Here is a 25443-nt window from a genome sequence, read left to right as displayed (position 1 = left end):
TGGCGTCTCGGCAGGAAGATGGGTTGTCTGTTTCCCACCCCCACCCAGAGCCAGGCACCCTGCAGTGCTTAGTCAAGATTCATCCATCAAACCAACAAACACGGGGTACCCACTGCAGTTATGGAATCTGGTTGGCAGAGTCAGGCTGCCCCACAGGGGTCTTGGGATCACCAGGACGACAGGAGCTGGAGCTTCCAGGAACTACCCTCCCTCTCCTGACACACACACACAAACACACACACACACACCCCTGGCCACAGCTTAACACTTTCCTGGGTAGGTGGGCCCTCACCACTCCAGGAAAGAGGTGCATGGAGTCCCCTGGTAGAACACTGGGTGCCCAGTGAGGACGTCTTTCCACTGAGACCAACACTAATGCCCAGAATCCTGCCTCTTGCCTCCTGGGTCTGGGCCAGGAAGCTCTCAGAGGTTGCTTGGTCCAATCTCCCATTCGACAGATGATGAAGCTGAGACCAGAAGAAAAGAAACGTGTGTGTGATCCCTCAACAACAGGCCTATAGCAAAGAGTGCTCCCAAAAGTCTTTAACTTCCATTCAGAAGCCCTGGCTACACCCCTCCACCTGAGAAGGTAGGAAGGCCAGCAAGGAGCCCAGGGGGCGGGAGGATAGGGGCCCACTCTCCCTCCTGCACAGGGCAGCTGGCTCTCCTGCCTGACCTCTCCAGTCTCCCAGCCCACACCCAGGGCAAGGCCTGCACTCCATACGAAGCTGGAGGGGAACCTGGGGCACCTTCCCAGGTATCTCCTGTGTGGCCCCTAGTTCCATTCTCCACCTCTCTGCGCACTGCCTTCTGCTCCAGGGCCCTGGCCTGTATGGACTCTATCATCTGAGCTTCCAGACCCTCAACTTCCATGTGGTTTGGCCAAAGAGGAGCCCTGGCAAGAGATGAGGGGAGGAGGGAGAGTCGTCTGGGCTGCCTGCCTCCTCCACGGAAGGTCCCAGCCACCATCAGGATGACCTTATCCTCTGGACCTTTGCCTCCCAGCAACTACGCTCTCCCCTCCTCCGTGGGGCCTCAGGGAAGCAGCCCCTGCTGTCCCTAGCTTTGGGGTCCTGCACTGCCTCTGTGGTTCCCGAGGCCTGCCCACACCTTCATAAGCAGCCCCTCTATCAAACGCTCCTCTAATCACCATAGTCTGAAGCACCACCTGCTATTCTCCAGACCCCAAACTGATCCACCAGGTGGGAGCTCAACTGCCTAGGAGTCACCCATGGAGCTGATGGGACCTCCTTTACCCACAGATGGGGAAACTGGGCCCTGAGAGGAGCTGTGATGTGCCCGTGGTCACACTGAACATTGAGGGCAGAGTCTGGGCCAGGCCAGGCTCTCTCCTGACCTGACACCCCACACACCTTCCCCACGGAGCCAGCCACCTGCTGTAAGCTCTAAACACAAAGTTAATAAAGACATGGATCGCTGGGTTCTGGAACCACGTTTCTCAATGTTTTTTCATTGTCATTCTCCCTTAAGAGTCTTCCTAGACACTTTTTTCCTAATTTCCCCTCCATAAAATTTTAATATCACAGACATACAGTATCTTTTATGTACTGTGTGTATACTGGGCTTTGTACAGAAAGGTTTTTTTTCATCTTCTAGCCCAAGAACCAACTTTTTGCCCACTTAGGGATAATCTCGCCCCCGCTGAGAATGCATGTTCTGGACCCTTTCAAATGTAATCCCACAGGACGACCTGGGCAGCTCTATAGTGAGGTCCATTTTCCAGATGGAGAAACTGAAGTTCTGAGAAGCAAAAGTGACTTCCTCTAAAAGTCCTCCAGGGAAGAAGCAAGAGTATATGCTGAGAGTCCCTTAAACTGCCCCCAAAACCCACACTTCCAGCCCCAGAGAAGATGGAGGGGACATGGAGCATGGGGTCGGGTGAGGAGCCAAGCTGACACCAGGAGCCTGGATTCAACCCTGACTCGGCTGTGTGACTCCATGGCTGCCCCTTTCTCTCTCTGAGCTGATTTCATCAATCCAGTGAGTCAGGGAGTAAGAGCAGTAGTCATCTCCAGTCCTTGGCACCAAGTAAACACACACACACACACACACACACACACACACACACACACCCTCTATTTTACACAGGAAAAGAAGGCGGGGAACTGACCCGGAGTCCTAACTCTGGACCCTGGGGATTCAGCCTCGGGGTCCTAGGCCCCAGCATGCTGCCTTTGGCCTTTCATTTTGTAGCAAATCTTTTCTAATTTGAGCAAACAGACACTGGGAAGCCTGGCCTCATGGTCCCATAGGTCTAGCACCACAGCTGGTGCCAGTAGAAACCCAGAGAGGTGAAGTGAATCTGCTAAGATCACACAGTATGAAAGTGGCATTCCTAGGGCTAGATCACTGGAAGGGAGACCCAGCCGATCTCTTAAGAGTCCGCCCCAGACCTTCCAGCATGATCCAGCAGTCTTTCCTCCTCGGCTCAAACTCATTGTATGACTTCTATGTGACCTCTCGGTCACCTCGTCTGCAAAATTAGGCCATGGGACCAGCTGATCCTGGATCCCCTTTCCGCTAGGAGGTTGAAAGGGTCTCCATTCACCAGGCTGTCTTCCTATTCCTATTCTTGGAAGCCACAGCCGGAGAAATGCATTTTAACCTTCATGTGTTTGCAAAAAATAAATAAAATAAAATCAGTTTCATTCAAATGCTGCTGGCTTGGTTGCCATGGATACCACCTAATCATGAAGGATGACTGTTACTTGTTCCCATGGAAACACGGCGGCCTGAGGAACATCCTGTAATTTCAGACAAGACACCAAATTTCAGTTGTCGGGTTGCATTGCCCAGATCTTAATGCTTAAAAGCAGGTAGAGGCAGCAACCTCTAACGCTAGCGTCAGGAGAAAAGAAGTCGGCAAGGGTGTAGAACGAGGAGGTGCTGGACAGGGGTGTCCCTGTGTCCTCGGCAGTGATCGGGAAAATGCAAATTAAAAGTCTCAGATGCCATTTCATACCTTTTGGAAAGGTCCTAGACCAGTCCAGAATTTAAAAGAAATTAAGTAAAAGAAATGAAAAAGAAACCAGTCTAGAAATTAAAAAGAATTGTGACTCCAAATGTTGGCAGAGATGCACAGAACACTTTCATCACTGCTGGTGGAGTGAAAAGGGCTTGAAGAACAATTACACAATAGCCAGTAGGAACCAACAACACATACGTGCTAGGGCCAGAACCTTCCCTCCTACTCATCCAGTCAAGAAAACTGCTTCATCCTGCACACGTGGAGATCTGCACAAAGATACTCACCGCAGCACTCTTTGTAGCAGCAAAAAGTTAGAAGCAACCTAAATGTCCATCAATAGGGTAACAGTCATTCAATAGAACATTACACAGCAAGGAAGGGAGGACACTATTCACATGGAACACAATGGCACTACAAAGGACCTAGAGCTACAGAGATCAACATGAATACAACTCAGAAATATGATGTCAAGTGAAAAAAATCAGTTGCAAAAGGAAACGATGTGTAATCCACTTATATACCTTTTTTTTACAAGAATGTTCACAGCACCTTTATTTTTAATAGCCCCAAAACTGGAAACAACCAAACATCCTTCTATAGATGAATGGTTAAACAAACTGTGTTGCATCCAGAATGAGTAAGGCAGAATGACGGTCCCCCAAAGAAGTCCACACTCTAATTCCCAGAACCTGTGAATATGTTGCCTTACATGGCAGAAGGAACTTGGCGGATGTGGTTGAGGTTAAGGATTTTGAGATGGGAGATCATCCTGAATTATCGAGGTGAGAATAATCTAATGATACGAGTTTGTTGTTGTTGTTCTGAGATGCAGTCTAGGTCGGTCGCCCAGGCTGGAGTGCAGTGATGCAATCTCAGCTCACTGCGACCTTCGCCTCCCGGGTTCAAGCAATTCTCCTGCCTCAGTCTTCCAAGTAGCTGGGATTACAGGCGTGCACCACCATGCCTGGCTAATTTTTGTTTTTTGTTTTGTTTTGTTTTTTGTTTTTTTTAGATGGAGTCTCACTCTGTTGCCAGGCTGGAGTGCAGTGGCACGATCTCGGCTCACTGCAATCACCACCTCCGAGGTTCAAGCAATTCTCCTGCCTCAGCATCCCGAGTAGCTGGGACCACAGGTGTGTGCCACCATGCTCAGCTAATTTTTGTATTGTTAGTAGAGACGGGGTTTCACCATGTTGGCCAGGATGGTCTCGATCTCTTGACCTCGTGATCCTTCTGCCTCGTTCTCCCAAAGTGCTTGGATTACAGGCCTGAGCCACCGCGCCCGGCCTAATTTTTGTATTTTTAGTAGAGATGGGGTTTCACCATATTGGCTAGGCTGGTCCCGAACTCCCGACATCAAGTGATCCGCCAGCCTCGGCCTCCTAAAGTGCTTGGATCACAGCTGTGACCCACTGTGCCCAGCCAAATGATATGCATTCTTAAATGTGGAAGAGGGAAGCAAGAAGGTGAGTCAGAGAAATGTGATGAGGAAAGAGGCAGGAGAAATTCTAAGCCTGAGAGGAACTCCATCTGCTGTTGCCAGCTCTGACACAGACAGAGGTGGTCACGAGCCAAGGAATGTGGGTGGCCTCGATCTAGAAACTGGGAACAGCCCTCAGCTGATAGCCAGCAAGAAAACAGAAACCTTAGTCTTACAACTACTTGGAATTGAATTCCCCTAGCAAGGAATTAGCAATGAAATGGGTTTTTCCCTAGAGCCTTCGGCCTGCTGACACCTTGATTTCGGTCTGGCAAGACCCATGCCAGAGTTCTGACTTGCAGGGCTATAAGATTAAAAACCTGTGTTGTTTAAGCCGCTAAGTTTTAACTTGTTACAGCAGTCATAGAAAACAAATACACACCACTACGGAATACTACTTAGCCCTAAAAAAGAAACACACTATGGATACACACGACAACTTGGATGGATCTCCTGGGCATTATGCTGTGCGAGGAAAGCCAGTATCAAAAGGTCACATAGTGTATGATTCCATGTACACGGCATTCTCAAAGGGATAAAGCAATAGAGATGGAAAACGGATTAGTGGTTGCCAGGGGTTAGGGATGGCGGTGGGGCAGGCAGGTGGGTGTGATGTTAAAGGGGGAGCACAAGCGACATCTTCGTGGTGATGGAATAGTCCTGGATGCTGATTGCAGTGGTGGTTACTCAAATCTATATACATGATGAAATGGCAGAGAACTATACGCAGGCATGGTACCAATGTACACAAAAGATCTGGAATAAAAGCCCCTGACATCGGGAAGCTGGCTTGGCATGCGCGACTATGCCACGTTATTCTCCTTTTAGGCATAATTGCAAAAGACACAACCTCAGACAAGGTTACTCTGAGGCCATGATGAAGTGAGACAAAACAAGGTCACTACCTAATGTTTGTTGAAGTAACCCATAAAGACAAGGTCACTGTGCCACCCACAAAATACCAACCATCACCCTCTCTTGGTTGAAATCAGTGACTGCCGCTACTTTACCAGTCACAGCTTTAGCCCCCAATGCCAGTCTCCTCTTCCTAGAGATAGGACTCAAGCTACGCAATTATAGACTTGCCTCTGCCTTCTGACAGCAGATGCAATTCATCTAGTGTGAATCCCACTCCCTTTGACCTCCCCCAAGTCACCCAACCAAAACCCAAATCCTATACTAGGTTCTTCCTAACACACTCTTACTGAGATGCCCCATGGTGCCTGCTCTCCCTCACTGCAATGAGTAATAAACGCAACTTACTCAACTGGAGGTATGCTCTTGGTGGGTCTTTGGCTAGAGGGCAACTGCAGCTGGAGGATCCGTCCTATAGTTAATGTAAGATACAACCATCAGAGAAAACTGGGTTCTTGGGACTTTTCTGTACTGGTTCTGCAATTGCTTGTCAATCTATATTTCAAAATAAAAAGTAAGGCTGGCTGGGCGCGGTAGCTCATGCCTGTAATCCCAGCACTTTGGGAGGCCAAGGTGGGCGGATTGCTTGAGGCCAGGAGTTCGAGATCAGCCTGGCCAACACCCAGCCTGGCCAGCATGGCAAAACCCTGTCTCTACTAAAAATACAAAAATTAGCTGGACATGGTGGTGGATGCCTGTAAACCTAGCTACTTGGGAGGCTGAGGCACGAGAATTGCTTGAACCTGGGAGGTGGAGGTTGCAGTGAGCCAAGATCACACCACTGAACTCCAGCCTGGGTGACAAAGCAAGACTCTGTCTCCAAAAAAAAAAAAAAAAAAAGTAAGCCTTACTATGGACCCTTTAAGCTGAATTACACTTACTGTCTATGTGATTAATATGATGTTTTACTTTGTTTACATGTGCATGCACTTACATAGAAAAATATCATATCACACAGTAGCCAAAAACTTATCAGACGTTCTCTTTGGAGAAGGGGACAGGCTATGAATGGAAACAGATGACTGTACAATTTCCCGAATGAAAAATAATTAGACTTCCCAAAACTAATAGTAAAATTAAAATATAAATAGGTGATATGACTCAGCACAAATTGTACTCGCTGAATACATCTGAAGAGAAAAGAATAGAAGGAAGAGAAAATACAAAATCAGAAAACAAAACAAAACAAATTAAAATTCACAACAGCCTGGGTGCAGTGGCTCACACCTGTAATCCTAGCATTTTGGGAGGCCGAGGCAGGAAGGTTGCTTGAGGCCAGGAGTTCAAGACCAGCCTGGGTAACACAGCGAGGCCACTATCTCTCAGAAAAGTCAAAAATTTAGCCAGGTGTGATAATGCATGCATGTCTTCCTAGCCACTTGGGAGGCCGAGGCTTGAACCCGGGAGGCGGAGGTTGCAGTGAGTGGAGATCGTGCCACTGCACTACAGCCTAGTGACAAAGCAAGACTCCATCTCAAAAAAAAAAAAAAAAAAAAAAATCAACAACAGCTCAAATGGTGATATGGTTTGGCTCTGTGTTCCCACTCAAATGTCATCTTGAATTGTACTCCCATAATTCCCACATGTTGTGGGAGGAACCCGGTGGGAGATAATTTAGATCATGGGGGCGGTTTTCCCATACCGTTCTGGTGGTAATGAATAAGTCTCATGAGGTCTGATGGGTTTATCAGGGGTTTCTGGTTTTGCATCTCTCTCATTTTCTCTTTCCACCACCATGTAAGAAGTGCCTTTCACCTCCTGCCATGATTCTGAGTCCTCCCCAGCCACATGGAACCGTAAATCCAATTATACCTCTTTTTCTTCCCAGTCTTGGGTATGTCTTTATCAGCAGCGTGAAAACAGACTAATACAAATGGCTAGTTAGAAAAAGTGGATCTGGCCGGGCGTGGTGGCTCACGCCTGTAATCCCAACACTTTGGGGGGCTGAGGTGGGCGGATCACTTGAGGTCAGGAGTTCAAGACCAGCCTGGCCAAATGGCAAAACTCCATCTGTATTTAAAAAAAAAAAAAATGAAAAATTAGCTGGGTGTGGTGACGCACAGCTGTAATCCCAACTACACAGAAGGCTGAGGCAGGAGAATCATTTGAATCTGGGAGGCAGAGGTTGCAGTGAGCCGAGATCCTGCCAGTGCTCTCCAGCCTGGGCAACAAGAGTAAAACTCCATCTAAAAAAAAAAGAAAACGTAAAAAAAAAAAAAAAGAAAGAAAGAAAAAGTGGATCAGAGAAGCCCAAAGATCAGAAATCAGGAACATACCTGTGGGTGGGGAAACATAGCTCCCACATGGAAAGTGAACTGGCTAGTGCTCCCCGAGGGAGGGGCCAGGTGAACTCAGCAGGAAGCCAAAGGTAAAAAACACCATGCAGGCTAGGCGTGGTGGCTCACGCCTGTAATTTTCCCCAAAGTGCTTTTCCCCAGCACTTTGGGAGGCCGAGGTGGGTGGATCATTTGAGGTCAGGAGTTCGAGACCAGCCTGGCCAACATGGCAAAACTCGGTCTCTATTAAAAAGATAAAAAGTTAGTCGGGCGTGGTGGTGCACACCTGTAATCCCAGCTACTCAGGAGGCTAAGGCAGGAAAATTGCTTGAACCGGGGAAGCAGAGGTTGCAGGGAGCCAAGATGGCACCACTGCACTCCAGCCTGGGTGACAGAGCGAGACTGTCTCAAAAACAAACAAAACACACCATGCAACAAGTCATGGAATCTTCAGATTGTTAGAACTTTCCAGACAAAGAGCTGTCCAGCTTATGCCTCTGTGTATGTCTATTTAAGTGTGTGTGTGTGTGTGTGTGTGTGTGTGCGCGTGTGTGTGTGTGTGTTGGGGCTGGGGATGGGGGATGAAGCCAGATAAAGAGTTTGCTGAAATAATGCACTGATAAATTGGCAGCTCTCCTGGCTCTCACTGTACACTTTTTCTTTTTAATTTTACTTTTAGTTCTGGGATTCACGTGCAGAATGTGCAGGTTTGTTACATAGGCATACATGTGACATGGTGGTTTGCTGCACCCATCATCCTGTTGTCTAGGTTTTAAGCCCCACATGCATTAGGTATTTGTCCTCATGCTCTCCTTCCCCTGGCCCCTGCGACCCGCCGATAGGCCCCAGTGTGTGATGTTCCCCTCCCTGTGTCCAAGTGCTCTCATTGTTCAACTCTCACTTATGATTGAGAACATGCCACTGCACACTTTTTCTAGCTCGGCCTTCAGGCACGCCTCTCTGGGACAGGGAGGAGAGGTGTTGCTTGGAGGTTACTAAACCTTACCCACCTGTGCTACGCAGACTAATGTTCCCCAAGGAACCATGCGTCCTAATCCCTAGAACCTGTGATATGTCACCTTCCGTGGCAAAAGGGACTTTGCAGATGTGATTAATTTAAGGATGTTGAGATGAGGGGATTATCCTGGATTACCTGGGTGGGCCTAAAATAATCACAAGGGTCTTTACAAGAAGGAGATAGGCAGGTCAGAGAAAGCAATGTGATGACGGAAGCAGAGTGACATGGGGCTATAAGACAAGGAACCAGGCAACTTCCAGAAGCTGGCAAAAGCAAGGAAATAGATTATTCTCCAGAGCCTGAAGAAGGAATGCAGCCCTGCTGACACCTTGATTTTAGCCCAGTGAAAATGATTTCAGACTTCTGTCCCCCAGAACGGTAAGATAATAACTTTCTGTTGCTTTGAGTTACAAGTTTGTGGTAATTTGTTACAGCAGCCACAGGCACTAATACATCCATGGATCCAGGCTCAACATATTCTAGTTACATTAAAGGAAAGATAGAGGGATAGAGGTTCAGATCATCGGCTGATTCAGGACTATGGACTTTCAAGGGCTCCCATCTCTCCTCTTTCAAATCTACAAATGCCTTAATGAAAGAGAAGAGCTTCCTTTTAGAAATATCACACTTATTCCCATAGAAGGTCAGCTTTATTCTTTCTCCATAATGCACTTTTTTTCAAAAGACATATGCAATAGAGCTTGAAAACCATAAAAATATAGGATACCTTGGTTGCTTATTTCATAATATAGCTTGGAGATGTTTTCACATCTGTACACATTATCCTTTCATACAGTCACTCCACACTCTGTGTATTTTACCTTTAGTATAGGTACTAAGTACATCTGTAATACTCCTTTAGGGTATATAAGTTCTAATTATAGCACTCCAGAGGGAACCATGATTATCAAAACCTAAATATCCACATGTATTATTAAATTCATCTTATTTTTCATTTCATTCATTAACTGTAAACTATTTTCCCCCAAAATTTCCACCTTAGTAATGTTCCGCACTTTTGTTCTTTTCTTTATTTATTTTCATTAGAGACGGGGTCTCACTATGTTGGCCAGGGGGTCTCCGACTCCTGGCCTCCAGCAATCCTCCTTCCAGCCACGGCCTTCCAAAGTGCTGGGATTACAAGCATAAGCCACCATGTCTAACTCATGTTTACTTAAAATCTATATTATTAAATTAGAACAACATGGCTATATGAAATAACAGGCTTATTTTTTTCTAACAAATATAAACAGGCATAAAGTTTTAAGTGTGTACATATTGGTTTTTCCATGTAATTCTGAAACTTTCTTTACTTTTCTGTATTTGACAACTTGGAAGTCAAATTTTAACTTGTCTCCAAAGTTCTAATTTAATGATTTGATACTAAAGCAAAACTGAATTTCAGTCCTTTGTGTAATTTTTAGCCTCTAGAACAGTTGGCTCAGACTGTATATCAGATCCTGTAAGGGACATGAGGTTATAATTTGGGAAAGCTACAAAGAAGATCATTTTATGTTCTAGAATAGATCATGATTTTATGTTCTAGCATAGATGATTTTATGTTCTACAATAGCCCTAGGAAGTCAGCAGGAAGGGGAACTGATATAAACCTGAAGCTTATTCTGTCTGCTACGCCATGGATCATAGAGTCCTTTGTCTCTGACCCAGGTGTCTCGTGTCTTCCGCCAGCACTCATGAAACTACCTGTTTAACTTGTTAGCTGCAGGTAGAGTAAAATCTCAGCCACTTCAGTGATTAGCCAAGAGCACTAAAATATACTAATAAATTTAACACATAAGAGACTAATAACTCAGAAACTCTGCTGAGAGACACTAAGGATCTAAATAAAGAGGTATACCACATTCAAGGGTTGGAAGACTCAGTGTTGCTTAGCTGACATTTCTCCCCAAACTGATCCATAAAGTCAATGTAATCCCAATCAAAATCCAAAATAAAAATTTTGAGGACACTGACAAGATGAATTTTAAATTTAGATGGCAAACCAAAGGACCTAGACAGCGAAACAAACTTGAGAGAGAAGAAATAGGTTGGGGGACTTACATTACCTGGTCTCAAGAAGTACTTTGGTCTTGAAATATAGCTAATTTACAAAACAATGTAGTATTGGCATAAGGATAGACATACAGATCAATGGAACAGAATAGAGTCTAGAAATAGACCCATACATACATGGGCAACTGATTTTCAGAAACAGTGCCGAGGTAAATTGATGCTGGAAATGATGTTTTTCAACAAATAGTTCTAAAACAACTAGTTATCTCTATGTAATAAAAATGGATCACCAGGAAATGTGGAGAAACAGATCTAAGAGAGATAATGACTGTGCCATGTATTTGTATTTTTATCCTAAAATTGACTCCTGAATTAAGAAACATCAGTTCCACCTTTAATAGGAGGAAACTGAAGTTCAAACCATGACCATACAGCTAGGAAATGTTGAAAACAGGATTCAAGCCCGAATATCTCTGAATCTAAGGGTTGCCCCAATGTGGGAAAGGAATAGCACTGTGCAGAGATGAGTGAGAAAACAGTGGTCCCAAGTCACTCAGGAAGCTGAATTTGCACCCAGCCCTTGGCCTCTCTCTATGTCCCCAGGGCCCAGCTCAGTCCCAGCTACCCAAAGATGAGGGATGTTGATTTCACATTTTGTTTTTATGATGTTGAGTTTGGAGGCGGTACAGGTACAGTGTCCCGAGGCCATGGAATTGTGATAGCCTGCTGTCTCCCGAAGGGAACTGGGATCGAGTTCCAATGGTCTCTAAGCTCAGGAGGTGGTTCAGAGTCAGAGGAGGTTGCCCACTGCTGCTGGGGAGTGGACTCTGGTGGGAGAGGGACATGGGGACAACTGTAGAGGGCTCAGCATCCAGGCCACCATTCCTGCCCGGAGGATCCGCAACATAGAGCACTCGGGGGCAGGGCACAGCAGCTCCTCAGAGGGGACGAGTTTGGCTTGGAGCTGGTACTCCAGAGGTGGGGCAGAGGAGCTAATGAGAGACATCCTTCCCAGTTACATCCCAGGATGCTGGGTAGGACCCTTCCGCAAGGACAGTGCAAGGGTTTGCTCGCTCGTTGGCCTCTGGTTGGCCGCGTTAATAGTCTGGTGTAGCCTAGTATAAATCCTACAAGGTTTTCAGCATCTGTCGACCTTGTCCCCAGGTTTTCCTTTTGCTTCTCTACTTAGCTCCCTAACAATTGCTTTTGACAGCCCATGCTTCCTATTCCTTATCTCTAGACACCCCTCACTTCCAAAGAATTCCCAGCCTTCCAAAAATCTCTGGATTTCCTGAACACTCCAAGGATGAATTTACCGGCCCAAAGTCTTCTCTTAACCCTGAGTTTCTTTTTCCTTTTTTACTTTCTGACAATTTCTAGTAATTGGAGTCGGCAGTGTCACTTTCCCCATTTTTTCTTCTGGAGTTTTCTTCCCACGATTCTTTTCTCTGCAGCTGCAGGGCCCATTCCAGGGCCGGCAGAGAGCTGGCATTTATTCTGTGCTGCTGGAGTTCAGGAAACTAAGGAGGTCTCAGGGTGTCCATATGTGTTTGCTCCTCTCTGCCATGTGCAATTTCACCATATCCATTTTTAAACACACAATGCAATTCGACACACTTGGAAGCATACGCATAGGCTTCTATGTAAAGCAGAAAGCACATGTAGGCAGGATACCCACCACCTTTGGGTGGCCAGTTATCCCTGGAGAGACAGTAGGTGGCTTTAGCTGTATCTCGGGCGTCAGCAAACTTTCCATAAAAGGCCAGATAGCAAATATTTCAGGTTTACAAGTCCATATGGTCTCTGTCTCAGCTATTCAACTCTGCCACTGTAGTGTGAAAGCAGCTATAGACAATACACAAATGAATGAACATGGCTGTGTTCCAATAAAACTTTATTTATGGGCACTGAAATGTGAATTTCATATAATTCCCTATGTTCTCCTTCTTTTGACTTTTTGTTCCAACCCTTTAAAAATGTAAAAACTATTCTTGGCTCACAAGTCATACAGAAACAGATGAGGGGCGGGGTTTGGCCAGTAGACCACACTGTCCTGACTCCTTCTGGACCTGAATCATTTCTATTTCTAAGATAGAAAGAAAAGAGAAGAGAGGCAGGTATGGCAATGCTAAGGTTTGTTCAACCTGAGAGGTGGGTGTCTGCAATATTATTTTCTATGCTTTTCTGTACTACTTTCAAATATTTTAGAATTTTCAAAAACTTAAAGAAAAGAAGGGGAAGGGCTGGAAATAACCCCTCGATGATCCCAGAGCTTATTGGTGGGTGCTAGATTAAAGGTGATTTTTATTTTCTTCTGTTCTGTAATAGATATTTACTGTTTTTTGTAATCTTAGGAGTTGGGGTTTCCTGTTTTGTTTTGTTTTGTTTTGTTTTGTTTTTGAGACAGGGTCTTACCCTGTTGCCCAGGGCAGAGTGCAGTGGTGTGATCATAGGTCATCACAACCTGGAACTCCTTAGCCCAGGCAATCCTCCAACCTCAGCCTTTTAAATAGTTAACACCACAGGCCTGTGCCACCACAACAAAAAATTATAAAATTTTTTGTAGAGATGGGGTCTCACTATGTTGCCTAGGCTGGTCTCAAGCTTCTGGCCTCAAGTGATCCTCCCACCTTAGCCTTCCAAAGTGCTGGGATTACAGGCATAAACCATGGTGCCTGGCCATCAACATTATTATTGTTGTTGTTGTTGTTGTTTAATTTAGATGGAGGGGTTTAGCCCAAACTGGTGGTCTGTCTCCTGAGGACCTTCCATAGCTTCTGGAAGAGAGCCTTCCATAGCTTCTGGAAGAGAGCCTTCCATAACTTCTGGAAGAGAGCGCCTTCCATAGCTTCTGGAAGAGAGCCTCTTCCAGAATGTCCCCCGACACACAGGAGCTGGAGCACTCCCTGTGCTAGTAAAACCTGCCCCTCCCTCTGCAGACAGCATTGCTAAAGTGGGGGAGGGGGGCCACAGCCTGGGTCCTCTGAAGCTCAGGGTCCCAGGAGAGTTCAGAGGCTGCTGCTGATGGGGAGAGACACTCACCCCACCCTGTTTGCTGCTAAATCTACAATTGTGAACAGGTTTCTAGATACCAGGTGGAACCATGACTGTATCGACAGTTAATGGGAAATCCAAGCTTCTCTTGCACCCCCATTTTCACCAAACTTCGCCAATCCTGTCCTATTCTGCACCCCACACCTCCTGTCCCCCAAATAATCAATCCCCTGCAGCCTCCAGCACCTTTCTCGCCTTCTCCTGAAGCTGCTCCCTGAAGAGTCCCTTGCCCGGTCTTGTGCCACAACCCCTGCAGCATCAGCATCCAAGGCAGGCCCATCAGCCATGTCCACAGCCTGCCAGGCACCCCCCACCCCAGCCCTCACTGAACCTCATCCTCCCCCTTCTTCACGCCTTTCCAAGGGCCTTATCCCACCACCTTATCCCGCCACCAGCTCCTACTCCTCTCGCTGTAAGGATGACCCCTGCACTTCTCCTTCGTGGGTGTCAGCCTACCATCCTGTGGGAATTCCAGGAACTAGTTCAATGTTTATAAATAAAAACTATGAAGTAGCATAATATGAGGGTGGGCCACATAGAACCACTGACTTCTTTTCTTGCCAAATATAGATGTTTAAAAAAAATGAACACCATTTAGTATGGTGCATACTAGACATTTATGCATTGCGTAAAAGGAATGTTCTAACCCCAAAGAATCCAAAGACCATCATCTCAGAATAAAAAAGAGGCACCAAAATGGGTTACTGAAGTGAAATGGATGTTATAGGAAACTCGCTGCAATGCCCTTACAGTCCTCATTTCACCGCAGGCCAGGGAGAGATCGTGGCAGGAGCCCAGCACTGGCCCTCGGATGGAGGCAGCCTGTCTCCTGTGTCAGCCCTTCCAAACTTCCCAGCTCCTCTCCACCTGCCCTCTGCCTTCCCCCATCCTGCACCTGCCGGCCTCCTTCAAGATTCTCCAGGAAGCGGACTGGCCTCCCTGCTCCCTCTTCCCACTTTCTTCTCCCTGCACCATACCAGTCTAGCTTGCGGGTTGCTAAGAGTTCTTTTCCTAAATCACAGCTCTGGTAAGCATATGAGGGTTAAACATCCTGGACTCTGCCACTCAGTAGCTGGGTGATACTGAGCAAGTCGCTTAACCAGTCTGAGCCTCAGTTTTCTCATCTACAAAGTGGAGCTGATAACACCACCTGGGAGAATGACGATTTAAGGCAGGATGCATGTAAAGGGCTTAGAAGAACCCCTGGCGCTGTGTAAGTGCTCAAGACGTGGCGATCACTGTTATCATTCCTGTTATTTTCAAAATCCTTCCTTGGCCTGCCAGGGGCTGTTCTCCCCTCTTTGCTCACCACTCAAGGCCCTGCCTACCTTTCCAGTCACACCATCTGCTAACCTTATGCCAAGACTACTTTCCCCTTGGCCTCTGAGCTCCCAAGGGCGGGGGCTGGCTATATCTGCTGTGGCAGCCCCTGGCACACAGGTCACACATACTAGGTGGCTCGCTAAAGCTCTGCTGCTCTGAACAAGTACCAGTGAGACCTGTGGCAGCCTCTCAGGGGAGGGATGCCGAGAAACCACCTAGGTGGGTCCAATCCCCACTGGCATCACGTTTTCTTTTTCTTTCTTTCTTTTTTTTTTTGAGACGGAGTCTCGCTGTGTCACCCAGGCTGGAGTGCAGTGGTGCGATCTCGGCTCACTGCAAGCTCAGCCTCCTGGGTTCATGCCATTCTCCTGCCTCAGCCTCCCGAGTAGCTGGGACTACAGGCGCCCGCCACCATGCCCGGCTAATTTTTTTGTATTTTTAGTAGAGACGGGGTTTCACCATGTTAGCCAGGGTGGTCTCGACCTCCTGACCTCATGATCCGCCCACCTCGGCCTCCCAAACGTTTTCTTTCTAGATCAGCCCTAACTGATTTGCAAGCAACCCCTCAGACTTTGGGTGAACAGCTAATAATCACAATTCTCCCAGCCTATGATGACACCCTATGCTGTGTCATATCTATCTGTTACATGTGCTTCTGAGCCCAGAGATGTTCAGTGACTTGTCTGCAGTCACACAGCATTTATGACCTAGTCAGGACTCTGTACACGCTCCTAGGCCAAACTCTGTGTCCCCAGAACAGAGGTGTAAATGGATAGAAAACCAAGCTTATTCCAGATTACCAATTTATTGGTTTCCAGTCTCCAAACCCAAAGTCCACAAATCCCCATGCCAAGCAGGACACTAGGAAGGAGTCATCTCTGACTGCCCAGCACCCTTGGGTCCCACTCTCTCCTCTTCTCCCGTCTCCCTCATCAGCCAGGGGCTTGGGGAAGGCAGGGAGAGCCTCATGGCCCCCACATCTCCCTCCCTGTGCTCTGCCTTTTTCATCTCACAGCTGTGTCGGCACATCGCCTCCAAAGGCCAAGGAAAAAGAAATAGCACAGCCCAGATGCCGACAGTACTCTCCTGTCTGTCAGGGAGAAGAGAAGAGGGAAATAAAAGCTAACAAGACATCCAAAAGCAAAATCCCCAAACCACCTCTCAGGTACCTAGCAGCTGTCAAAGTCAACACAGGAACCTGGCAAAGGGAGGAAAACTCATCCCCAATAAAACCCAGGCAGCTGTGGATCTGAGATTCGGAGACTGAGCACTGCCGCATTTCCAAGGGCGTGATGGGCGTCCTCGGTGGCGCTTCTCTGCTAACGTACAGGTGGTCTGTCTAGACTGAGGAACCAAGCCTGTCTTTGCTGAGTACTGAGTCTACTCTTTTTTTTTTTTTTTCATTATTATTATTTGGAGGGCTATTGAGATTCCCCTTGCTTCCTTATTTATGCAACTGGGAAATCACAGCACAGAGAGCTGCTTCCAAACTGAAGGCCACATGGGCCAATTTCAGATGGATAATTAAATATTGAACAAACGCTGAAATGCCTCTACTGAATCGGGATGGCTAAAAATAGCCACCCCACCACTCCTAGAGCGGGCACGCGATACATGGGCATCTCGGCTGCTCATTCTCAAACCCCTCCTCCCTGCAACTGTCAAGCGCAACCTTCCCGGGAAACAGCAGAGGAGGCGGAGGGAAATAGACTCCCCGAATACCTACTTAATGGAAAACAAAACTTCAGCTCCCAGCAAGCTCTGAATGTTCCTGACCAGGAAATACTCTCCCTTTCCTGACATTTAACCAAGTGGCCCGGAGAGGGAGGTGCAGGGGAAATATCACAGCCATTGCCTTTCTCTTAAAAATAGTCAAAAGGCTTCATGTCATTTCTAAAGCAAAACACGTATGCAGCCCGGGATGTGAGCGTGTTTGTGTCAAGTTCAACAGTACACGAGAGTTGAATCGCCATTCTCTCTCCGCAGAAGACCCAACCAGGAGCTCAGGGACTTCAGTTTCCCTGTCTGGGCTCATCTTAGGGAAAGAAACAAACTACACCAACACTGAAACAGGATACAAAGGGATCTGAGTTCCAGACCTGGATTTCTCGTTAACATCTTTAGGTAACCACGGGCAAGTGGCCTTGGCTCTGTGGACCTCAGTTTCCCCAGCTGTCAAGGGGAACAGTTGGCTCCTGGTACTGGAGCCACAAGTATCCATCCCTCCAACCTCCCCATTCAGTAGCTGGGCAAATAGGCTCCAAGCCCCTGCCTGTACCCCCAGATCTTAGTAAGTACAGAATTAAATAGAAGGACAGAGACAGGAGAACCGAAACCTGAACCACTGAGATGAGGAGCACGCCCTGGGTCCATTCCAGCGCTCTCTGAGTTGCAGCAACCAAGAAAGTTAGACGGAGCCCTGGGGCTTTTGAGCATGAGCTTTTGAGTCCAGTGGCCTGGGTTCAAACCAGTTATTTCACCACCCCGACAGGAAAATGCAAGGGAAATATCACACCCAGAGCTGGGTTTCCTCACCTGGCAAAGGAAAGTGACAATAACCCCTACCTGCAGGAGGATTGGAGAGCTGAGATGAGACATTTGGTAATAAGGGGGAGCTCTTGGCATGGGGCCAGGAACACATTCAGCTTGGTGAAAGGGAGCTGTTCTCTTCCTGATTATTAAAGGTGATGAGGGTGGGTCAGGAAGGACAAAGGCAAGGGCAAGAGGCTGACATTCCAGCAGATTCACTGGGGCCTGTGGCCTCCTTCGAGGACCTACAGAGCTCTGGGGATTAGGCCTCAGCTGTCTGCCAGGCTCCAGGGACCTCACAGCAGGAGACTCTGAACCCTCAGCACTAAGGGCTTTGGTGGAGAAACACGGCTGAGGCCCTGAGACCTGTCACATGCCCTGGGAAAGGACATGGCTGGCAAGACATGAATGACAGCAGGATCCGGGGGCAGGGGCAGGCCGGGGAGGTCCCACCTGAGCTATCCCAGGCAGGTGGAGGAGGCAACCACATGCCAACGGAGCCACTCCCCTGCCTCCCTCCCAAGCTTTGACCAAGATTGTGAGAGACGATTGCCATGAACACCCAGTGAAGTCATTGGCTGTGAAGGGAGGTGGCCTTCTCAAAGCCAGGGTCTGACCTTAGAAAGGTCTGCCTGCCCATGGATATCGCAAGGTGAATCTCAGGACCTGGTGGTAGGCAGAGCTGGGCTCCACCATTTCTGAGCTGTGTGGCTTTGGGCAAAGCTTTCATTCTCTGGGCTACAGTTTCCTCACCTATGAAATGAGGATAATATCAGTATCCATCTCACAGTGTTGTTCTGAACACAGCATAAGACAAGGCAAGTTCAGAGTTGAGCTCATTGCCAGGCACGGAGCAGGCATGCAGCACACAGGAGCCGTAACAAAAAGGAGCCATTTTTACCCACATTACATGACCTGAGAGGGAGTGAGCTCCCCAATCCTTGAGGTATGTAAGGGAGAGGAGGGACTGGAAAGGCTAGGGCCAAGCCCCAAATGAGAGATTGTGTCTCAGCAGAAACAGAAGAAGAGACAAAGCAGAAAAGGGCATAATGATGATTTCACAGGTCTCATCCAAGGTGGAGGCAGAGAGCCAGGCCTAGGGCCCTTGCGGGGAACATCTGAAAACTGGGGAACCACAAAACACAACATCTGAATACTGGGGAACCACAAAACCCCCCCACCTCAGGGCTGTTCTCAGGCTCGCCCAACTCATGAAGTCCAAGCTGTTGCCCCAGAGGCCTCTTGCAGACCTTATCAAAGCCAGGGTCCCGGCCAGGCACAGTGGCTCATGCTTGTAATCCCAGCACTTTGGGAGGCCGAGGCGGGTGGATCACCTGAGGTTGGGAGTTCGAGACCAGCCTGACCAACATGGAGAAACCCCGTCTCTACTGAAAATACAAAATTAGCCGGGTGTGGTGGTGCATGCCCGTAATCTCAGCTACTCGGGAGGCTGAGGCAGGAGAATCGCTTGAACCCAGGAGGCGGAGGTTGCGGTGAGCTGAGATCATGCCATTGCATTCCAGCGTGGGCAACAAAAGCAAAACTCTGTCTCAAAAAAAAAAAAAAAAAAGCCAACCACATGCCAACGGGGCCACTCCCCTGCCTCCCTCCCAAGCTTTGACCAAGACTATGAGAGACGATTGCCATGAACACCCAGTAAAGTCATTGGCTATGAAGGGAGGTGGCCTTCTCAAAGCCGGGGTCTGACCTTAGAAAGGTCTGCCTGCCCATGGATTTCACAAGGTGAATCTCAGGACCTGGAGGTGGGCAGAGCTGGGCTCCACCATTTCTGAGCTGTGTGGCTTTGGGCAAAGCTTTCATTCTCTGGGCTACAGTTTCCTCACCTATGAAATGAGGATAATATCAGTATCCATCCAGAGAAGTTACCCACCCCCCATGGTGGCACAGAGGTCCTTACCTAACTCTTCTCTTGGTTAGGAACCAGTTGTGTGAAACCATCCTCCCCCACCATGTGCGCAAGATACAGAGGCATGCAAGAGGGGTGCGTACAGACATGGAGGAGGACCCGACCATCTCAAGAGAAAAACATCTGCAAAACCCCCAGCTCCCAGCCAGGGCCTGGCAGGTGGCTGGACCCCTAGAAAAACTCAGATGAAAACATGAATAACATAATCAAAACCCCTCATGGCTATGGGTATAGGCATTCCAAGAGGCAGCAGAGCAGGATTAACCCCCCTCAACAGATGGGGAAACTGAGGCCCTATGATGTGCCCAGTCATGCAACTAGTTCGCAGCTGAGCTGGAACTAGAGCCCCTGCCTCCCACTAACTCTGTCCCCTCCCACTGCTCTGTCCCCTAGAAAGAGCCTTGTGCCCTAGTGCACCCCAACAAGCTGGCCTCCCCAACAGACTGGGGACCTGGCAAGGGCTGGGAGCACGTGTGATTCATCTCCATGCGCCCCTGCGCCCAAGCTGAAGCCCAGCACATAGTAGGTGCTTAAGAGGAGCTGACTGGCTGAATGAATGGGTCAGAACTTTATCTAGGGCTAGAGGAAAATTTCTGTTTCTCCTAGTAGCCCTGGGGAAACAGAGGGGTCAGAGACAAAACTGTTCTTGATTTTGGTGTGACTAGGTGGGGTGGCACCTTGCTGATGACACCCTTCTGGGGACAGGATCCCCCCAAATCCATGGGGCATGGCCAGCCTTCAAGTGGAGTCAGGGACACAGTGGGAAAATATAAATGGCCCTCCCTCTCCGAAGGTCACTGTTTCTACCCCACCTCCAGCTACCCTCCAGCTTCGTGCTCTATCCCCCACCACAGCAGGTCTCACTCTGCCCATTCTTCAGATGGGGAAACTGAAGCCCAAAGAAGGGAAGAACCTAAGCCCCTTATTGGTCAAACGAGGGAGACTGCAAACACTGTCCCTCACACACAGCCCTACCAGGGACGAAGCCCTGCTCCCTTCCCCCAGCCTGGCCAGCTGCAGAACCCAGCAGCAACCAACTCTTCCTTGCATTTTTCTGTTTCTGAACAAATACACAGCCTGAGTTCTTGGTCACTTTCCTTCCATACTAGTGCCAGAGGCCAGAAAGGGTGTGGGGGCAAGAGTCTGATCCAGGCTGAGATGCTAGGCACCACCCACTCCTCTGAGGTCTGATGCTACCACGCCATGGGACCAAGCCCCCATGTGGATGGGGAGACTGAAGTTTAAGGTCAGAAGGGACTGGCTCAAAGGCCACAGGGTGGCTTCCTCAGCCTGAGTTTCTCCCTGGGTGGGGCCCTGCCCTCAGGTGGTGGTTGTTGCTCTGGGGCAGAGTCAGGTGTCTGAGGCTTTAGTGGAGGGAGGGCAATGGCTGCCCTAGCTGCCTCCCACCAAGGAGGACAGGGTGCCTCTAGCCTCCACCCCACACCCTGGCTGCAGCTCTAACTAACGCCTCATCACTCAAGGCCTTTTTTAAAAAAACAAAAACAAAAACAAAAAACCAAAAAACAATATTGAGACAGGGTCTTGCTATGTTGCCCAGGCTGGTCTTGAACTCCTGGGCTCAAGGATTCCTCCTGCCTTGGCCTCCCAAAGTTCAAGGCCCTTTATCAAATCCAAACTACTGTTGCCTGCTCTTCCCCACCTACCCACCCAGCCCCCTTCCCAATCCACTCCCCTCCCCAACCCCAGGAGGAACTGTATCCTCAACACCCAAGCCGTTTTCCTTCTCCCTGACTGTGCAGTCTGTTCATTCTGTCCAGAGAGAGGACAGTAGCTCACCCTCAGCTGCAGCCTTAGTCCCAGGCACTGGCTTCTGGTCTTCACATGACCCTGTCACTGCTAGCCCCTCTAACCACACAAGGTCACTGAGGAGAGGTAACTGGCTGAAGAATAGTTGTGTGCACAGCTGAGACTTGAACCCAGATCTGACTCAATCACTCCCTCTGCCAAGGGAAATCCTAATCATTTTGTGAGATCCCATCCAAATGTCACCTCCTCTGTGAAGCTCTCCCTGATCTCCCCAGATATAACTTCTGTTCAGAGACAGTCTCCTCCCCACTCTCTGCAGGCTGTGAGCTCCTTCAAGGTTGGGACACAAAGCAGTGATCCTGTGCATGTGGGGGTCCGGGAGCTGGCGCTCAGGTGACAGCCCCTGACACATTGATAATCCCCTGCCCGGTCAGCTGAGCAGGAGCGCGACTCCCATTACAGTCAGGGATGGAACTGGGCTGAGGTGAGAAGAGGAAAAGGTCAAGCAGGGCATTTCTGAGGCAAAGGAGGGGCAGGTGGGTGAGGTGACGTGAGGTGCGTGCAGAAGGAGAGGCCCCAGGGTGATCTGAACAGTACTGGGCATTTTCACGGCTCCCATTCCTCAGTTTCTTCACTGAATCCTCCACATACAGCAGGTCCATTTTACAACCAGGAAAACTAAGTTCAGAAAGGGGAAATGACTTGCCCAAAGTCACAAAGCTTGAGCCCAGATTCCCAGTCTCCCGGACCAAGTTCAGGGGGAGGGAGCAAGTACAGAATTAATAGTACTAAGCCTTTTCCCAGGTCTTAGAAAGTACAGAATTAAATAGAAGGACAGAGATAGGAGAACCAAAACCTGAACCACGGAGATAAAGCCTTTCCCCAGATCTTTAGTACTCCCTCCAGGGGGAGGGAGTACCAAAGGCTTAGTAGTATTAATTCTGTACTTATAAGTAACTTAGTACTGTTAATTCTGTACTTACTAAGACTTCAGGAAAGGCAGCAGTGGGGGGGATCACAGGCTGTGAGAGACCCTTGAGGACTGAACTACCAGCACACACCTGTGCACACGCTTAGCCTCAGCTTGAACCCTTCTGTGCAACAGGGAACTCACTACTTCCTGAGGAAGCCCTGGACTGCACATCGCTACTCAGCCCTGACTGTGGGAAAAGTCTTCCCCATTCTGGAGGAAGCAAACGAACACTGCCTGCCTGCTTCATTTACTCTCACACTGACAAGAAAACTGAAGTTCAGAGGCAGCTCAGCCCAGGTCACACAACGGCAACCTGCAGGGTGGGAATGTGGCCCCTCTGGGTCTACCAGATTCCCTGCATGGCATTTGTTGGCACAGGGCCCGGCTTCCCACTTTCAAGATAACCTGATGGTGTCAACTCGGCCCAGGTCCCTGCTAAGGAGCCGTCTTTCTCCTCCCTTTCACCCCAGGGGCACCCTCGGTGGGCCTGAACCTCTGCCTAGGACTCCAGCCTCCCCAGAGCCCCCTTGAAGGCCTCCTCCTCCCAGAGGGCTTTCCTCCCTCCCACTCAGCCAGGGAAGGAAGTCCCGGCCCCCACCCGCCCAAACGCAGCCCCCGGGATCACACGCATTTCCAGCCGAGGGGATCCTGTTACTGGAAAAAGAAAATGCTGCTCGCACCTCCCCCTCCGTCTCGTCCTGCCTCCTGAGCTTGATGGAGAGAAACTTTGCAAAGGAGCTGGCGCCCACCCGCTCGAGGGGTCCCGGTTCCTTCCCTGAGGTCCACCCACTTGTCCTAGCACCCAAGAGGTGGGGAGCCCGTTAAGTTCCTGGAAAGGGAAGAAAGAAGTCCGCGGCCTGGGCTGGGAAGGCAAGGTGTGGGAAAGCTCAGACCCACCCTGGGTTACTTTATTGCCCGGCTGCTGAGTAAACTGAGGCACAGTGGGGTAGGAGCTCTGATCTGAGATGCGGAGAAAGATTCCAGGCTCCCCTCTCCCTGTCCGTGGCTTAAGAGACCCTAGAGCCTCGGCTTCCCCCGGAGAGAGGAGGACTAGGCAGAAGCTGGGGGAATGGGGGGTCCGGCAGACTCAGGAAGGGGCGGATGAGGAAACCCCCGGCAAATGGCTGGAAGGAGGATCCCGGTCCCTAGCATCCCAGGGCATCAGGTGGCTTAGTGGCCTTAGGAGGGTCTAGGGGTCAGGGGTCGGGGTGGCGCCTACCCCTGGCAGGCCGGGTCCGGCTGCGGGAGCGGCTCCTCTGTCGCTGCAGCCGGGGCCGCCTCAGCAGCCGGTAGTAGTAGGAGGACCTCCCGGTGCTCTTCCTGGCGCTGCCGCCCGCGGACATGCTGCCGCCCGCCGGGCACCGGGCCGGGCCTGGGCGCGCTCACACGGGCCCCATCGGCCGCTCCGGACAGCCCGGCGGGCGCCCCCGCGTTCTCCCGCGCTCGCCCGAGCGGCCGCCGAGGCCCTGGCTGCCCCACAAAGTCTCTTAAACTCCTCCTCCGCCTCCTGCCCCCTCCCGCTCCCCGAGCAGCCGGCCCCGCGGCGGGGGCCGGGGACCCGGAGGCCGGGCTGGCACCGGCCCGGAAAGTCAGTGCCGGAGAAATCCCGGCCTGGAGTCGGCGGGGCGAGGCGGCCCGGAGTTTCTCCGGGACCCCAGACGGGTCCCCCCGAGGGTTCTGGCTCCCACCCCCGCGCCCGAGGGTTCGACCGTCGACCTGAGGGAGCACCAGGCACCCAATCCCCCCAGCGCGGGTAGACGGTGCACACCTGCTTGTGCGCTCTCCGGAGCCCGGGGTAGGACGCATGCTTGGGGACGGTCACCTTCAATTAGGGTCCGTTCCTGCCCCAGGCTCGCTGGGCTGAGAAACGACCCTCACTCCTCCGCAGGCCCGGGTCCAGCCAGGTTGAAAGACTGCCCTGTGATGCAGGATACTTGCCTCTTCTTTACGTTTTAAAGGTTGTCCCCTCTGATACACGTATCATTTTTATATAATTAAAATTACGGTGTCTGTTTCAAGCACTCAAAGCACTGAAGGCAGGGCAGAACAATCCCTGCCCTACTGTAAGGATCAGAAACTCAGGCTGGTAGAAGGAAAGGTGCCAACTCCCTCTATTGCATTGGCTGAAAAGCTTTCTCCCAAGTCACTCCTCAGCTCAAGAACCTTCCGTGGCTCCCCAGAGCACAATGGCAATACGTCTAAACATCCTTGTTATTTGGACCCCAAATAATCTTGCCCCAACCAAAGTCCCCTCCAGCCTCACCTCTGCTCCCCCTAATTCTCACTTCTCTTTGCTGTGCTGCCAGCAGGGACTGCCTTCTTGGCTATTTTCTCCACCCGACCAAAGTCCACCCTTTCAGGACACAGCTCCTCCACCCTTCCCTAACCATGGCCCACAGTGCTCTCTCTCTCTCCCTGCCCCTTACCTCTTTAGCAACATTCGTCGTTTAAATTATTAAGACACCTGCCTGAGCTGCCTCCTTTGAAGTAGAGAGGGGGAAACTGAGGCCTTGGCAAGGAGGTCTTGCCTCAGTCACATGGAAAGTGGCAGAGGCAAGTGGTCTTAGCCTGGGGCTCTTAACATTCAGACTTAGGGGTGGGGGGTGTGAGTCACCGCAAGTGCCTGAGGCCGGCTCGGGGATCTTCCTCCGGAACAGTGGGAAAGGTGGGGCCCTGGAGGGGGCGGGGCCGTCTGGGCAGAAATCCAGGCCGGGTTTTGCACCTCACAGGGGAAGCCCCCTCCCTAGCTCTCTCAGCCAGCGGGGAGGGCCCCCAGTCCTGCGGAGCCTGTCTCACAGCTGGAAGCCAGGCGCCTTCCCTGACCAGGGGGGAGGGGCAGGAGGGGTGTTACCACACCAAACCCAGTCTGAGGAGTCCAGAGCCATCAGCTGCCGTGGTCCCCTCTTCCCCGAATACCGGCCAATCCCACGGGAAGATGGAAAACCAGGGTGCCCAAGAGGACACCCTTAGCCTCCTTTGGGTTAGGCCAGGGGTGCCCAATCTTTTGGCTTCCCTGGGCCACATTGGAAGAAGAAGAATTGTCAGGCCACACATAAAATATACTCACACTAACCATAGCTGATGAGCTAAAAAAAAACAAAAAAACAAAAAAACAAAAAAAAAAAACCACATAATGCTTTAAGAAAGTTTATGAATTTGTGTTGGGCTGCATTCAAAGC

At 49.8% G+C, this 25443-nt stretch overlaps 1 protein-coding gene across 9 annotated transcripts in view; it reads right to left on the bottom strand.

Annotated features, from left to right (window-relative positions):
• DAB2IP (DAB2 interacting protein) overlaps positions 1–25443 on the bottom strand; it is a 217058-nt gene that overhangs the window by 109789 nt on the left and 81826 nt on the right. For 3 of the 9 annotated variants that reach the window (XM_032165028.2, XM_032165030.2, XM_032165029.2), the window contains exon 1: positions 23484–23752. The exons of 2 other annotated variants lie outside the window; for them this stretch is intronic. In XM_032165028.2, the coding sequence (XP_032020919.1) occupies positions 23484–23607 (124 nt within the window). In that variant the 5' untranslated portion in view covers positions 23608–23752. Of the gene's footprint in view, positions 1–5732; positions 6197–7196; positions 7571–23483; positions 23754–25443 lie in introns of those variants that run through there. 4 more of the 9 variants (XM_058446093.1, XM_058446094.1, XM_032165031.2 and 1 more) reach the window with 4 other exon arrangements.

The sequence above is a fragment of the Hylobates moloch genome, unplaced genomic scaffold, assembly GCF_009828535.3.
Source record: "Hylobates moloch isolate HMO894 unplaced genomic scaffold, HMol_V3 SCAFFOLD_10, whole genome shotgun sequence".
Taxonomy (NCBI): domain Eukaryota; kingdom Metazoa; phylum Chordata; class Mammalia; order Primates; family Hylobatidae; genus Hylobates; species Hylobates moloch.
This window is presented reverse-complemented; position numbering and strand designations above follow the sequence as displayed.